At 41.1% G+C, this 16795-nt stretch overlaps 1 protein-coding gene across 5 annotated transcripts in view; it reads right to left on the bottom strand.

Annotated features, from left to right (window-relative positions):
* The window catches only part of TJP1 (tight junction protein 1), a 68566-nt gene extending 52061 nt beyond the window's left edge, over positions 1–16505 (bottom strand). For 3 of the 5 annotated variants that reach the window (XM_050978347.1, XM_050978348.1, XM_050978349.1), the window contains exon 1: positions 16168–16505. In XM_050978347.1, the coding sequence (XP_050834304.1) occupies positions 16168–16200 (33 nt within the window). In that variant the 5' untranslated portion in view covers positions 16201–16505. The remainder of the gene's footprint in view (positions 1–16167) is intronic. The other 2 variants (XM_050978350.1, XM_050978351.1) reach the window with 1 other exon arrangement.
* Between the last annotated feature and the right edge of the window lie 290 nt (positions 16506–16795).

The following is a 16795-nucleotide window of genomic DNA, read 5'->3' as shown; positions in this document are numbered from 1 at the left end:
CCCTTTGTATCCTTTTTGTTTAGTGCCTAAATAATATAAATTAAACTTATCCACTACTACTATGAAAAATCAAAGTGATTGTAAAGGCTCAGTTTTTAAAGAGTGGTGCAAAGGGGTGAATGGGGTCTAAGAAAAAGCAATTTGTTGTGTGAAGCAAGTGGAGAGGTATCCTACAACATAACTGAGGCAAGGCACAGCAGGCAGGGGACATGGAGCAAAGCCTGCTGTCAGACTGAGTACACAGGAGAACATGAGCTCTCATTAGAACATCACCTTGAGGCCACTACTCTGCAACACAAAGGGTTAAGGAGCAGCAACAGCCTAAAGCTTAAGACTCCATTGATTCTCAGCACAGAGGATCTCCTTTATTCACAAAGCTACCCTGAAGTGAAACCAGGAATCAGCCTGGCACTGATGATGGCTTTCCTGGGATGGGAAAGGACCAGCCAAGAAGAGAAGTTAGCACAATAAAGCCTTCTCAGGTGAGTTATTCATTAGGGTAGAAACACTGCCCATACACCATACCTGCAGACACTTTGATAAATCCTCTCTGCTGCTTTCATGGGCAATACAATTGCTTGTTCACAACCAGTCAGAGTGGGATTTATTTTTTTTCCTCTTAATTCTGGATATGCTATTAGATATTTGCAAAATATGGCATTTCAGATATGGTTTCATTTCAGAAAGCAAAAGAAACCTCATTTTTACCAAAGACTTACAAGCATGTTTAATAGAAAACACATCTTTTTCTAACTTCCAATTTATTAGTATTTTCCTTTTTCTTTTTAAGTTCTCTTGAGGAGCCAAGGACACTAACAAGCACAAGAGAATATAACAGCAGCTCCAGAAGAATCAGCAAGCAGGAAGAACCAGTAAGACACGTCCATGCTTTTTTCCTTTTCCTTAAAAGGACACACAGCAGCAACAGGGGTGACCCTGCCACCCAAAACATCTTTTTATTTCAATCATAACTCCACATCATCTTAAAGAGCAGCAATGAAACCAGCTCCACTGGGGAGCCAAGACTGGACAAGAGGCACTAAAAGCAGCCCTGAGATACTGCCCAGCACCATCAGCTGCCCTGCTCCCAGTTCTCCTCCTTCATTTACTACTGGCAGCAGTCCCACCACCGTCTTTCACTATTCCATTGGTTCACAACCAGACCTCTTCAGAAAAGCTGGACACAAAGCACTATATACTAACTTAGGAAAAGAACTTTTTAAAAACACCTTGTTCTTGTTTTTTGGGGGTTGCATTTTCTCTTTTATAGACTGCATCTCTACCCCACTCCAAATAACTGAATTCCTAAGAATCCCAGGCTGAAGAATTACCTCAGACATTTCTGACTCCCTGAGTCAGAAGCCAACCCAGTCTCCTTCCTCCCATCATGAAGGGAGGGCAGAAGAGACATTGGCTACAGTCACTGGGAAAAAATGACAGAGTAATTACTGGACAAAAGGCTTCAAACTGACCTCCGTAGGTATTCAGATTTACATACCCATCACCTCGGTTGCCATCCCACCCTACAGACATCCAGCTAGGACTTCTTTATTTCCTGTTTGCACATCAAAGTAGAGGAATGAAACAAGGGAATTCACTAACATGCTCAAGAGCAATAATTGTTGACCAGATTAGAACTTCCTAGCAGCAAGTTGCCTTATGCATCATGCCAAACAGCACACTTCTAAAGCAATTCCTCTCATGAAAATCCTTACAATTACTTCCACCATTGTAGATGAACTAACACTGAATTTTACATAAAACCCAGTATACAAATCCTGAAAGCTTAAATTACCTAAAATTACAATCTTTCAGATCAAATAGCTTCAAGGCCTGCCTTCTGCAGTTCCAACTTGACCTTCCACTTCCCAAATTCAGTTTTAAGGTGACGAAAAGCCCAATTAGACCTAAAACCACAGTCCCTTCAAAAGGGAAAAAAGAGCCACACCCAGAAAGCCAAAGGTTAACTGTAAAAATGGTAACAAAGTTACTTTTGTATTTACATCAGCAATTAAAAATACATTCATTTCAGTGGAACAAACTGCCTCACCAACAGCTTTAACCACATGACACTAACTTCTATTCCCACAAGTCCATGTGTATCAATGGTACAAGATTATATTCTTGACCAAAACTGCATCATGTCCATTCATCACCACTCTGGAATGCACATTCCCAAGTATGCAAGAAAACTATGAGAGCAGAAATGATCAAAGTGATTTTAGAATAGGCACTGTGCTTCTACAGAATTGCATCTTCTAACTATCTCAAACTGTACTTAAAAATGGGAGTTGGCAAACCCAAAGCCCTTAAACAAGAGCAAATACCTCTTTTTTAAAGTTATTCTGATTATATTTGACATTAAAAACTGCAAGAATGGAAATCTGCACAACTGTAACCTGACATTCCAGTTTGCAACCTGAAAACACACTGAAGCTTACACAACCTTTACTTCACCCTTGGATTGGCCCAACATTCCTTGTGCTTCAGAAAGCAGCTCTACTGAACTTCAACATACTGAATGCAATCAATTCTAGGAAAATAACAAAAAGCTTACAGACCAGGGGAAATAACAGTGTAAATGTTTAAGTCTTGCCCCGTCTGTTACCTTAAGTTTCACATTCAGTGCAAGTTAAGACTTTATTTGACAAGAGAACAAATTCACCTCAAGAGTGAAAAAGTTCAAAAAGAAGCAAAGAAAAAGGGTAACAGAAATCCCACTGTATTTTTCCTTCTGCAAATATTTGTTTACATTGCTGTGCAATAACTCCAATCTGTTCCACAACAAAAAAAAAAAAAAAAAAAAAAAAAAAAAAAAAAAAAAAAAAAAAAAAAAAAAACAACAAAAAAAAAAAGAAATCAATGGCAGAAAGGCTTCCACACTTCTGCCCTATGTGAGTCAGCACCTTGACTCTTGAGGGAAGGTACACATAAAACAATGGCATTTAATTTCACATCTAAACAAACTCTTTCAAGAGCATAACTTCACTTGTACCACACTCTTGCCCTTGGATGTTACCACCAGCAACCCTCCCAATCATCAGGTGTACACTGGCATCAGTGCAAAAGGCCAATTTTGTGACAACACGGGCCTCAGATAAATCAGCAATATATTTTTAGGGTTGCTTCATTACTTTTTTGAGGAACTAAGTCATTACAAGGCAATACAGGAAAAATCTAAAGTACTTAAAACCTCTTTTCCCATTCCACCTCTGCTTCCCATCTTGCAACTACACTAAACTACGGATTTTAGCTGCCCAGTCCTGACAAATTGAGCACACTAAGGTTCCAGGAGCAGGTACCAGTTATCAGTTTGCATGCTTTTATCAGACTGGTAACAATTTCCTTGACAGTGCACTGTCAGCTTAGGAGTCAGTGCTGTTTACCCTCAGAAGATCAAAGCCAACACGTGCTTTACCATAACAATGGTGCAGATTATTGAGCGCACACTGAACAGACCTAAAGATTGAGACCAGTGGCAGTGACAGCTCACAGAAGTGCAAACTGGAGGGAAGGTAACATCAGTAAAGCATTAGGTACAGAACAGATTAACATCCTTATTTCAAATAACCTACAGCCCCACAAAGCTGCATAGACCACATGATTGCATCTGTACAATTCAATGCAAACATCAGTACTACTTCGAAATAATTTTCAAAAGCAGTATTTTAGGGTTTCTTTATTTTTAGGATAGAATACAAGCATATTTTCAGTTTGGATTTTCTTTTGCTACTGGGTACACGCTTTTTAAATGATGAAATCTGAGCTTCTCATGTAAGCAAGTGATAAGCACCAAAACGGATAATTTTCATATCTGAAGCTTGCACTCAGTCTAAACAAGGCTAATAGAATGGTAAACTAAAATTGCAAAGCCTAAACCATTTACACCAGTCCACAAAAACATCATCCAACATCACCAAAAGTAATGCTCTTATTTAAATGCATGTCTGTTACTTTGATAGACTTATTTTCAATATTGAGAAGAGGAAGAAAAAAAGCTTTCTGCTAGCAGGTTGAATAGAAGGAGAATGTCATGGCACTCTTAGAATTGCCTTTAAAGTTGAACTGCTGGTGGTCTCCCTGTCTGTAGCCTGAAGATCTACCTTGACTCTCAGCCCTAAGTACCTGATACAGACACACAGCACAAATTATTTCCTGTAGCAGTCAGTCTGGTACCTTTTAGAAATGCAAACAGAAAAATGAATTATGTTCAAGTACACTGTTCTGATTCTGCACAGATAAGACACACCAAGTGAAGAATCCCACACTAATCACTACATCAAGACGTGTCCACAATGTAATAGTGCATCTCATGGCTTCAATTCAACTTTGAAATAAACCAACTAGGCAGTAACTCAAGCAGAGGCAGACCTATGAGAAGCTGCTCTCTCCCTCAGTCATCATCATTTCATCAAGATTAATCCCTGATTGCAAGCCAAGCTATGGTGAGGATGAGAAGCACGTAGAGTATTCCAGAAGAGGAACTCTGAACACAATGACTAAAAATAAAAGTCTATACATAATTACTGAGAGATGCTACCCATCAAATCCACCTCTTAGCAAGTATTTCCCATCTGTGCTTAATGGGCAGATGTCTTTTTCATTCACTCAGCACATTTTTTGAAATGGAAAACTATGAATGACATTCTAGTTGTTTATCCAACCAGCTGGAGAAGAAACTGGGTAAGCACTTGGTTAACAGCTGAAAAGCCTGTATAATTGTGGTGAATTACCTGTTTATCCCAGATTACAGCTTCAGTTCATTCAACTATTGCCCAAAAAAACTACCAAGTCACCTCTCACTGAGAATGAGTTACTGGGGAAAAAAGCAACTGAGATATCTACAAACCTGCAAATTCAGGAATAGTTTTTTCAAAGGAGCATTCTCCTAAATGAGTAAGAAACCAGAAAAGTTCAGCTTCAGGACACCAGACAAATCTGTTTGATGAGTCAGTTCAATGGAAAAACCTATAAGGAGACCACAGCTTGCAGAGAAACCATTCAATGGTTTCAAAAATCCCAAAGACTAAATAAGTGAGGATAAAATCAGTGAAAAACTTCCTCAGAAAGGTGAGACGTGAAAGAGTAGTTCCAGCCAAGATAGCTTAGTACAATTTTAATAATAAAGTGAGAACTGAACAGCAAAACAAAACTTACTGCCACAATGCTTTCAAAGCTTGACTGATAATAGTCACATCTTCACAGTCCTGCAACTTTTAATGATCTACACAAAAAAATTAAGTGCAGTGAAAATATCTAAATCTGTACCTCTTGTATCAATGTATTGATTTAGTTGCATCTTTTCCACTCATTTCTGTAGGTTCACCTTCAGAAGTCACTTCTGAATGTAATCCTCTCAAAGATACTGAAATGTTATCAACACGTGTAAGTTATGCCTCCTTTTAGGCTCCCTGTGCCATTTAAATTGATCCAGATTAACACATATCAAACTGAGCTGTGGAAAATGTTTTCTTCTATGAAAGTTAAGGTGCAACTATGAAGTACATATGAAAATATATACAAAACCCAAATATTTTTCTCCTACCAATTATCACAAGAAGTACAGAGTTCATATAAAAAAAAAGAGAAAACACTCACTATGTAACTACACTGTTCAGTTAGTATCCTGCTGTAAAATCATTACTCTTTCTATTCTCTTCACTGCACTGTTATAGCAGGAAAAATCCCTTACATTCTTTTACAACTTGAAATTTATGTTTTAGTGCATTGTCACTGTATAGCACGTGGTCAAAGAACACAGGTAATTTAAAGTACACCAGTGCTTATCCTTGCATACACAACTCTACCGCTTCAAGAGATTTTAGGGATAGGTTGAGCATATTTGCAGTGACTGGAATTGCAGTTAACAGGTGAATTCCTAATGTCACACTCCCACAAACAAGGAGACAATGATGCCATGCTGCACAACAGAAGCTCAGGACAGTATCAAATGCCATACATGATACATACAGTAGCAACCAGATGTTCCCTCTATTTCCCACCTCTCAGCAGAATAGAACAGAGATGCTTAGCTTTTGATCCAAATGCCCTGAACTCAAACAGGCTTAGAACCTGAGACAGAGACAACCAATAGAATATATTAAACATACTAATAGGCTATTATGCTTCTTATGTAGAGTCTTGATTTAGAAGTCTACCTACCCCAAACATCCAGCACCTTATCTTCAAAGAGAATATGGATTCTCTGTGTTTTGTAGAAGAAATAAAAAACAATTTATCCTTTTAAGTCTCACCAGGCTACTGGAATTAAAGATTTTATTCTTTTATACTTATTTCTCCTCTTCCCATGATCTCTGCAATTCAAGCACTACCTGATCTAACAACTATGAATAAAACTAAATAAAAGTAAAGACAGTTAACAAAAATTTAAGTCAGCTTAATCTCTATTCATGTACTAGTTCTGTGTCTTCATACCAAAGAAGGTACTGGCATAATCACCATGTGTGATGCCCATTAAGCATCAGACACTAAAAGGAAACATTAGTCAAATTCTTCTTATTCTTCAAAGCAATTCAAGAAAAGGCATTAGAGCTCAAACTATAGGATATATGCTACATTGCAGTAAACGACTTTCCACTGTACTCAAAGGACCATTGTTGTTTAATCCCTGCTCTGCCCAGTCACACACACTTTCCTCTCCCTAATCCACCCACTCTTTAAAGCCACCGCATAAACTTTTCAAGGCTGCTTGTCTGCAGCAGCTCTGAATAAACCACACAAACCACATCTCTCACACACGTGACTATTTTTGAAGTGAAAATTAACACAAATACAATTTAAATGGAGACAAGTCAACACTTGGGCCCAGATAACTGCGTGTGTAGTCAGCAGGGAAGAAGTGTTGTTATAGAAAATGGGGGCGAAAAGCATGGAATGAGAGCTGGCTTTGTTCACAGGCAGTAGCCTAAGTGCCTATCAGTCAGCAAAAGCATTTTTAAAACAGCTGCATCAAAGCTTTCTGCAAGTTAGTCAGCATGTGACAGGCCAGCACATTACAACAGTGCCACAGCAATCTCTGCATAATAGGAGTGCTCTGAGTGACCTGAAAGGTCAGTGTTTTCAAGCATTCCAGTAATCTGTAAATTGCCTTGGCTTATCACTTGGAAGCAACATAATTACATTGCTTGAAGGGCTAGGACAGTAAAGACAGATTTTAGGTATTATGTTTTAGTCAGCTACATACTAACCTCTACACTGTAAGCATATCCAGGAAACTCAGAATATTGTACAAATTTGAAAAAGGAACATTAAAACATCAAAGTCTGCTCTTCTGATAGAGGGAAAACTATTGACAAAGATTTGTAACCTTCTACAGTAGTTTATAAAGTAGAAATATCTTTGAAGGGTTTTTTTTTTTTATTTCTTAACAAGTGTCCCAAAACATTTAAAGATACTTCCTACAAAACTAATTTTTAAATACAGCAAGACTGCAACTACTACTGAGTAAATGAAAAGGTCCTGTTCTGGAAGTTAAAAGGTGAAAAAAGCAAAATGCAGTTTTCATAGTAAGGGTTTAGTTTCAGCTGAAAACCAGTACTTTCTGTTAAAGAAAAATTATTGTTGCCCGCTATAAACATCCCAAGCAATTTACTCATAGGCCAGTCATTGACTTTAACAACAGATTTTTCTAGAAATAGAAAAGCAAAATTAGATCTACCAGACCATCTCCCTCACAAGATTAAAAACGTTGCCACTGAGTTGCCAACAGCCTAATCAGGCACAGTCAAAACTATTTGGACCCACTCTTTGATTGAGGTGTTTGTGTGGTGCCCCAAAGCACAGAGAGCAGGCACCAGCCTCACCCCAAGGCTCCCTGGCAGATCTGTCCTGGCAGCCCCCAGCTCCCCTCACCTCGTCCCGTGCAGCCCTTTTGCTGCACACCACCAGCACCATCTGCTTCCACTGCCAGCAGCCCCTAACAAACCCAGCATTCACACAGGAGGGAGAAAAAACAAACAGCAAGGCAAAAATTCTCCATTTTAATTCCTTCATAAAGAAGAAAGAAAAAAGCTATGCAATATTTCCCTAACACAGCTTGCTTTTGTTTAAAGAACTTTTAAGGCATGGTGATTTTTTTAAAATGGAGATAATAAATGCAGTCAGAAGTTCAGGCTAGTGAAACACATGCTGCAGAAACATCACATTTATGTTTAAAAGGCATCTCCTGCCTGTTTAAACTACAATGCTAGCACAGCTCCAAGTGGAGGACATAAATCTCACATTACTGTAAACCCAACTAAGTTTAAGCCAGAAAGACAACACTAGTATTACCAATAATGCAACTGACTTATAAGGTGCCCTCATCATGCAGGAAGGGAAAAAAAAAATCCAAGACCAGTGGTCATTCTAAAGGAGGAACTATCTCAGTAACTCTCAGCTACTGGTTCCTTGCTATTCCTTACACACCTTCCCAAGAGAGAGACATTTACTGATTGCAAATAAACACAAGTAAGAAAACCTTTTATGTTAGCATTGGTATTCAAACAATTTAAACAACAGATCCCCCTCATTTGAGACTCAGCACTTTCCTGGGCAGTTCTAGGGTGGATTTACCATTGAACTGCCAACAATAAACAAACCACAGAGCACTGGAAAAAAATAACCCCACAGAATGCTTCTACAGCACTCTGATTCAGATGAAACATGCTCTTCATTCAAGCCATCAACACTGCTTCTGCAAACCTGTATACCTTTCTTGTACTTCCTAGCTAAATGTTCCCAGCTTTAGGAATACTAACCCAGCCTACATTTTCCATAGAGAACAAAACCCAATCAAAATGCAAGTGCATTTAGCTCTCTCATGAGATTATACTCCAGGAATTTCCATTCTTACACAGCTGGGTTATTAACAGAGAGGTTTATCCTGTATGCAATGGCCAATCACTTTCCACAACTTAATTTCAATTCTGAAGGAAACACAAGCTCTTTTGTCAGAAAGCCACGCCTTTAAGCTTGGCTTTAAGATCTTAATACCCACTGAAAAAATGATTTCAGGAGTCCAGGTTGACAGGAAAAGCCAGTACCCCTGTCACCTAACACTGTGCTGAGAAACTAATTCATGTGAAGGCGTTCATGGGCAAAGGGGCACTTTTTCCAAATAACATGGAGGAACAATGCTGGGTCAAGCAACATAAAAAAGTTTTTAAACTACCATCCTGTGATGAGAGGGTTAACAAGATCTGGCCTTCTCCCAGATTCAGTTTTGGGAAAGCCAGTCATCCAAAATGAACATGAATTACGTATTTATTACAGTCTTGGAATTTGTTCAGATAAACAGTAATTGGCAGAGTTAGCCCCCAGGTACTATCCTGATTCCATGCAAATTACAACTAACTAATTAACTGATATCACATTGTCAAGTAGTACCTCAAAGTTACTTCTAGAGCTTTACAGCTACAGTCATTCCAATTGTTACTTTCTACTGAAAACAATAAATCTTTAGATTACATAATTTACAATTATTATATTTTCAATGAAGCTGAAAGCATCTGTGTACATACCCTTTGTATTCTTTTTCTGTTTTGTTTTTTTTTTTTTAACCTTTTAAAATTTTTTTATACACCTTTTTATAGCAACATGTGCCCGGTCAGTCCTTTGTCAAAGTCATGTCACCACTGCTGTAATTTAAGTAATAGAAAAACTGACATCATTGTTCAAATTTCACAATCTGTCCTGTTTCATTATGCTACTGCTTCTGGTTGTAATTTAAGATTATTACTTCCTTTTAATTAACTTGAAAAATTGAGCAGTGTCTCTGCAGCCACAAGTTAGTTCTTATTAATTTTTGTGTTATTGAATTCATGGTGACTATAACTGAGCCATTAATGCTGCTGCAGGAGCACCATGGCCGTCTGAAGAAACAGACCCAAGAAGGTTTGCAGGAAAGGGCAGGGGATGATATTTCAGCCCAGCAAACTCGCCTCCCAGAGCTGTGCCCAAACGCTTGACCATATGTTCTGAAGTGTATTAACAAGTCTCCAAGCACCTTGCTCATTCCATCTCCCATCTGGATACATCCTACGAAACAGTCACCAGTCCAGAGTGTAAATAGCTGGAACAGGTCCATTTAATATTTACAAGAAAATTTTTAAGCTGGATACAGAGAAGGGGGCCATCTGTTAAAGTGATTGCTGACCCAGTGGGGCAAAGGGGAAGACACTGCTACTGGACCCCATTCAAACCAGGCAAGGAACTGCCCAAACAGTCCCAAAGGATCACAAGCTGAAAACTAATTACTGCCTTTTAAGGAGGGGTGGGGGAAGATTTTAAAATTAAGTTCCTAAGAAGAAGTCAAATGTAAAAGGCAAATGTGAGGAAGACAGAAGGCTGCTCTGCAGTGCAGTCCTTACTGGGAAAAGCCTTGGGAACTACAAATCAAACAAACTGCTGCCTTTTGCTTAATTTCTATTTTCAGCATATCAGTAGTTTGGATATGTGGGGGTGGGGAGACAAAAAGGCCATCAGAGCCATACCAAGTTCTGTTGTTGCTTCCTCTGCTATGGGAAGTTAACCACACACCTTATGATGAGCTATATAGGCCAAAAAGGTCACATTTGGCCACTTCTCCTAGGAATGTGAACTTCTCCAATACAGCACTCCCTACTGCTGTCATCTTACTGAATTTAGGCTGCCTTCCCCCACCACAAAAGAGAAGAACATCTGTTTATAATGGATTAGGAAAAAAGAATCCTATTAGAGATTACCAAATACTCTTGAGAAAATAAATACTTTTTTAATGTACAACCAATATTTAAATTTTTAGCACCAACAATACAGTTAATTTTTCCTAGTGTCTAAATAAATCCTGACGTGCAAACACAGGAAAAACTTCTAAAGAACTACTGAAGATCCTACAGAGTCAGGAAGAGTAAAGGTAAGCCAAGTGTCCAGTCCTGCACACACTGGGGCAGGTTCTCCAACGCTGCAGTAGCCCATCTACATAGCCCTAAGTCCACAGAACCTGGGACTTAAGGAGCTGTGTAAGAGTACACCACAGCAGGAAAACCCCATGGATAACCAAGCAGACACCACTGTCCCTGGACAAGCCACCACACTTGTGGCCTCAGCAGCACTTGTTACTCTGCAGCCTCCAAGGGATCTGTGCTGGACCTGAAATATTCAGCTGAACGTGTCCCTCCATTTCCTCAGATCCTTCACTCAAGCACATCACAGCCCTGAAACAAGAGCACCCCTACTATTTATGACTGTACAGCACATATTTGAATAATCTGTCCCTAAAATAGCATAATTATAAGACAAGACAGTGTTTTCATCTCAGGACTTTTTGGACTCAGCATAAATACACTGCACAGAATCATGGAATTCATTTTAAGACTTCCCTACGGCTGTTTGCTTAATCAGTACATTCAGTGAAGAAGTCATTAGTAATATATTTGCCTGAGAAAACACTGGGCATAGTTTGATATTAATTTCTGTTGTACTTATACCATGATAACACAGAAATACTTGTGGGGATATAAATGACAAATGTCTTTTTTAACCCATAACAAAAACAATAAAAGCATTTGTTTCAAAAACTGTCCCTTAACTCAAACTGACACATAGACAGTGATACAAACTAAATGTTAGGACTATTAATTTTGAAATGGACATGTACATGGCTTTACTCCCCCCACACTGTGACTAATCAGATTTTCCCCTGCCACTCCAGTGTGTACACAAAACATGGCCTTTCCACACGGTATAGAGGACAGGAGAAGAAAACAGAAAGAAGGATCTTATTTCACACTGAAAGCTTATTGGCAAAACAATGGGTGAACACTTCAATCCTTGCTGAGAACTTCAACTTTGATACAGAGCCTTCAGATGAGTGCTTTGACCTGAGATAGACAATACTTTCACATAGCATTTCAACTAATAAACCAAACATACTTAGCACAATTCAGAGCTTGAGTAGTCAACTAGTTCCAGTTCTGTTTCCAACTCAGTACCTTATGCTGAGTAGTTAAAAGCCAAGTATTTTCACAAGTACCCAGAAGGTTTTGACAACAATGTACATTGCAGTGTGAACACAGACATATATTCAAGCTCAATAACCACTCCTGACTTCAAGAACAAATTCAAAACACTCTATTTTAAGGTTTTTTTTAGCACAGACAGCAGCCCAGCATCTATTCTCCTAGAAGCCAAGCAGTAGCACAATGTGCATCTTAGAATACCTATGATGTACAGTAACCAATTTCTAGAGGTTTTGCTTGACACAAAGATTAGCTAGCTGGTCACTGATAAGGTCTTACTGATTTTCCACTCTATAAAGGTGGAGCCAGTTGCCAGGCACCGTCAGATTTCAAGTTCTGTTTACATTACAGTAATCTTTACACTGCACGTTGAACCAGAAGCAAACTCCAGCACACACTTCATAATGACCTACCGAGTGTGGAGCTTGCAGCTCCTCTCACACTGCAGCCAAAGGAATACTGGAAAATGCACCTCAAGCATCATCTGGGTAATTGAAATTACTGATAGTCCTAACTGGAACAATGAATTCAAGAAAATCCAAGCCTGAAATACAAGTTACTCATATAAATTATTATTTGAAAAATACCTACCACTATTAGTATTTCCTAATACAACTTCCAGAAAAACTAGCAAAATTAAATGCAGCATTTTTAAAGGTTCTATTTGCTATATAGGAGATAAATTCTTAGTTTAAACTGAATTCTCAGTTACTTTCCCATATATGTTTTCTATATATTTATTTCTTTATTGTTACAGTTGAAGAATCTCACAAACAACCAAAGAAGAACTATCTAACTTTACAGTGCCCATATACAGAATTACACAGGAAAATAAAATACTGCTCCAAACTTAGCTATCTCACAGACTGAATTAAAAACCACTTTAAAAACATTTGCACATATATTGCTCTACAAGAAACAAATCCACCGGTGTTTCCAAGTAGGATTTAGGGTACAATGCTGCTAACCCCAATTATGAAAACCACAGGTCGTTGCCTCTAAAACAGAAAACCAAGTAGTCCTTGCAATCAGCATGCCTTGAACCATTAACACAGCCATGCTGTCAGCTCCTGATTCAAGGGGTAGTTAACAGATACATGCCTGGAGCTAGAAAGCCAGTTAGAATAACCAAAATTCAACTAGTTACACGACTGAGGAGAAAGACTGAAATACTCTTCCTGAATGTATTTAAAAATAGAAGGAAGTCTCAAGAACTCATGTTCAGCATTCAAAAAAAGCTCAGGGATTCATTACATTGTCCCTTTTAAGGGTGGTGTTTTTGTTTGTTTGGGTTTGTCTTTTTTACCAATGTGGACTATATTACAGTCTCTAACTCAAAGGCAAAAAGAAAGTTTACATCCCATGACTAAGACCCTGACAATTATTACCATAGCATCCATTAGTAGAGTTCAAAAAGACAGCAGAAGAGATTAGGCCCCTCAAATTTTGCAGTAACAGCCACAGCCAGATTAAACTTCCGGCAAGTCTTCATTTCTCCACCATTTTCTATTGCTTATTACCAACAGCTACAACAAGCACATAACACCTTAATAAAACCACATTCTTATAAAGCACAGCAGGGGGAAAAGCTAAGTAATCAAAACTGAAGGGCAGTGAAACCGTTTGTGAAAGACTGTTGATAGTAGGGTGTAATATAATCAATCACAGCAGCCAAGATTATCTCATGTACAAATAAGAATTATGTAGCTAATAAAAAAGTTTGTTTTTTTTTTTTTTAAGGTTTTGTCCAGTCAAGTATGACACAGTAACTGTGGCTATGGACATAGAGCTCCAATATATTAAGTAAATGTTAAGAAAAAGCCATTCATCATTTAATGCATTACAACCCCAAAAATGAGAAACCAGATACCATACCCAAAGGGATAACTTTGGAACTAAAGGGCAACTAAAGGAAACAAGATCTGGAATGTGAACACAGAAATCCACCAATATTATAGTATTTCCAAAATACATTTTAATCACTTTGTCTATGACTATTAAAACTACATGGAGAACAGCCCAGGAACTAATGACTGAAACACAATTAACAATATCCACTGACTGAAAGCACCTCTGTTTTGACAATGAAACTCATATAAACTGCATGCATCAGATTCTAGTCTTTAAAGACATTTCTGTGATCAAGATAAAAAGATAATAAATAATTCTGATAAAAAGCTACCACAGATTAAGAATTTACTCTAACAGTCACAGGACCTACAAAATGAGTTTTTTTCCCAAGAAAGATATGCTATTTCAATTATATTACTTCCATAAATCTGAAGGCATCCCAGGGAAGAGTTAAACCCCAGTGAGACTATATTTTGCAACATTCTTAAATTAACATACCTTTCAGTATAATTAGTTTGGCTGATACTGTATGCATGTATGCAAGCTCGAAGGGCCAAAGTGATATGACCATGAGCAGCAGGAGTTTCAAATAACTGCTATGGCAAGATACAACTTCCAATTAACACAGTCTGTACACAGTCCACAGCCAAAACAGATACACTTTCTGTACACTTCTGCAACTTGAAATACACTTCCGTATTTAAAAATAGAAAAACACTTCAAGACAGTACATGGATGTGTGGAAGGCAATATTTGTCCACAGCCTCACAAAATAGCTGTATTTTAAGAGAGCATTTTAAGGCAGAAATGAGAATTTTATACCCCAATTTTACAACAACAACAAAAAAAATCTGCAAAATTTATGCTGATGCAAGTTCTCACAATCCCTCACAAAGCGGAATTCTAACACAACACTATTCAAGACAACATTTATCTTCAACTCCTATTTGCTAATATAAATGCACTTGAAAAGGGCTAAAAGGTATGTTTAATCTATCTCCATAGCTAGGTGATAGCAGAAGCATGAAATATTACCTAAAATAGGTAACTCTTCCAACAACAAACATTTATTGTTGAAATGTGTTTGTCTATACGTTAAAATGTAACACAATACCTCCGGAAGCATACTTAAAACGAGGCATGAAACTCAGCAGTCAACATTAGCTTTTAAATTTTTTAAATTCCACTCAGGAAGCTGAGGCTGCCTCGAACACACCTCTAAAGTAAGACTCTGGAGTTGGTAAAATCGCCAGCTAACAGTATCTTACAACTAGAGTATGCTTGCTACTTAGTATCTCAAGCGGCGAAGTTTTTCGGCACTAACACAATAAGGTGTACATTTTACTTCAGCCTGTAGAATACCACTTCTGAGTAAGTGCATACCAGCAAGTGACATCAGACCGAAACCACGTAGTTTCACTCGAAAGCAAACAGCACTAAGCCGAGCTCCGGTAACACCAGCCAGCACACACGACGGGAACTCGTCGCGCTGAAGCCGGAGCAACTACTCAGGCGCCACAAGCAAAAAATTAGTTCGAAATTCAAATTCAAACTAGTTTCAAAGCAAACCTTTAATTTTACACGAAGGAGAAATAACCTGTTGAGCGTTCCTAGCTCCACCTCTGAGCCCCGGGGCCGCTCGGCATTACTCACCGCCGCGCAGCGCCGGGGGAGGTCAGAGTACACACCCCGCACCGTGCACCTGCACCGGCAACACCTACGGATCAGGTGGAGGACCGGCACAAGTTTCTGACGGATTACTGCGGCCCCAAAGCTGTTTACCGTATGTCAGCAACAATCATCCCCGACTGATTCAGCGGCCACAAGAAAAAATCCTGCAGTACTGGACTCTCCCGGTTGAACCTTCCCTAATTGCTACCCGGCTCCAGCCTGGAACAAAAGGGCACGGCCAGCGCACCGGCGGGAGCGCGGGGGCTTCTCCCGGGGGTAGGGCCCGGCTGCCGCAGGCGTCCCGCGGCCGGGGCCGGGCCCCGCACGTCCAACAGGTGGGCGGCCAGGCAGGGAGCGGAGAGGGGCGGGGGCGGCCGGCGGGGCAGCGGCCCGGGCCAGGGGGGTGCGGGCCACCTGCGCGCCCCTCCCGGCAGGCAAGAGGGAAGCTCTGCGGGGAAGGCGGCCGGGAGGCTCCGGCCCGCCTCGCCACCTCCTCGGTCCGCGCCAGCCCGTGCCCTCAGCACGGGCGGGGGTAAAGCCGCGGCCACCGCGGTGCGGGCTCGGCGGGGCAATGGGAAAACCGCGCCGAGGGTACCGCAGGATCGGAGCGGGCAGGGAACGCGGCCGCCCCGGGGCCGAGCCTTACCTTCATGGAAGCCGCCGCGGCCCTGGCAGACATTTTGTTTCCTTCTCTCTCCCCCGGAGCCGGGCGAGCGTGTGCGCGCCTGAAACTCTTCAGGCCGGGGGAGAGAAACTCGGCGCCGCCGCCGCCCGCGCCTCACGCAGCCGCCCGAATAAACATCCCCGGGCGCGGGGGGGAGGAGGAAGAGGAGGACGGTAGGGAAGGGGCGGAGACGGGGGAGGAGGGAGAGAGGAAGAAAGAGGAAGGGGAGCGAAGGCTCAAGTTTGATAAAAGTGTGGTCTGTCTCCCGCGGCGCCTGGCGCGCCGGACCGGGTTCCTCCGCCGGGGCACGGAGCGCGGGAGCGGCCGCGCTGCCCCCGGGCCCGCCCGCTCAGCGGCCGCGCCGCCCGCCTGCCTCGTGCCTCTCCCCCCGCGCAGGCACCGACATGTCCGACTGCCGGCACGGCCCATCCCGCCGCGGGGGGACTGCCCGCTCCGCCGCCGCCTGCCCCGCTTTGCCGCAGGACCCGGACCCCTGGACGGCGACGGAGCCGCGGCGGCGGAGCGGCCGGTCCCGGCCCCGCGGGCTGTGCCGGGCGCGGCGCGGTGGGGAGCCGCCCGCGGGGCTCGCTGGCCGCCGGGCTCCCCCCGC

The sequence above is a fragment of the Serinus canaria genome, chromosome 10 (genome assembly GCF_022539315.1).
Source record: "Serinus canaria isolate serCan28SL12 chromosome 10, serCan2020, whole genome shotgun sequence".
NCBI classification, from domain to species: domain Eukaryota; kingdom Metazoa; phylum Chordata; class Aves; order Passeriformes; family Fringillidae; genus Serinus; species Serinus canaria.
Note: the sequence above shows the minus strand (reverse complement) of the source record. Positions and strands in the feature narration are given on the sequence as shown.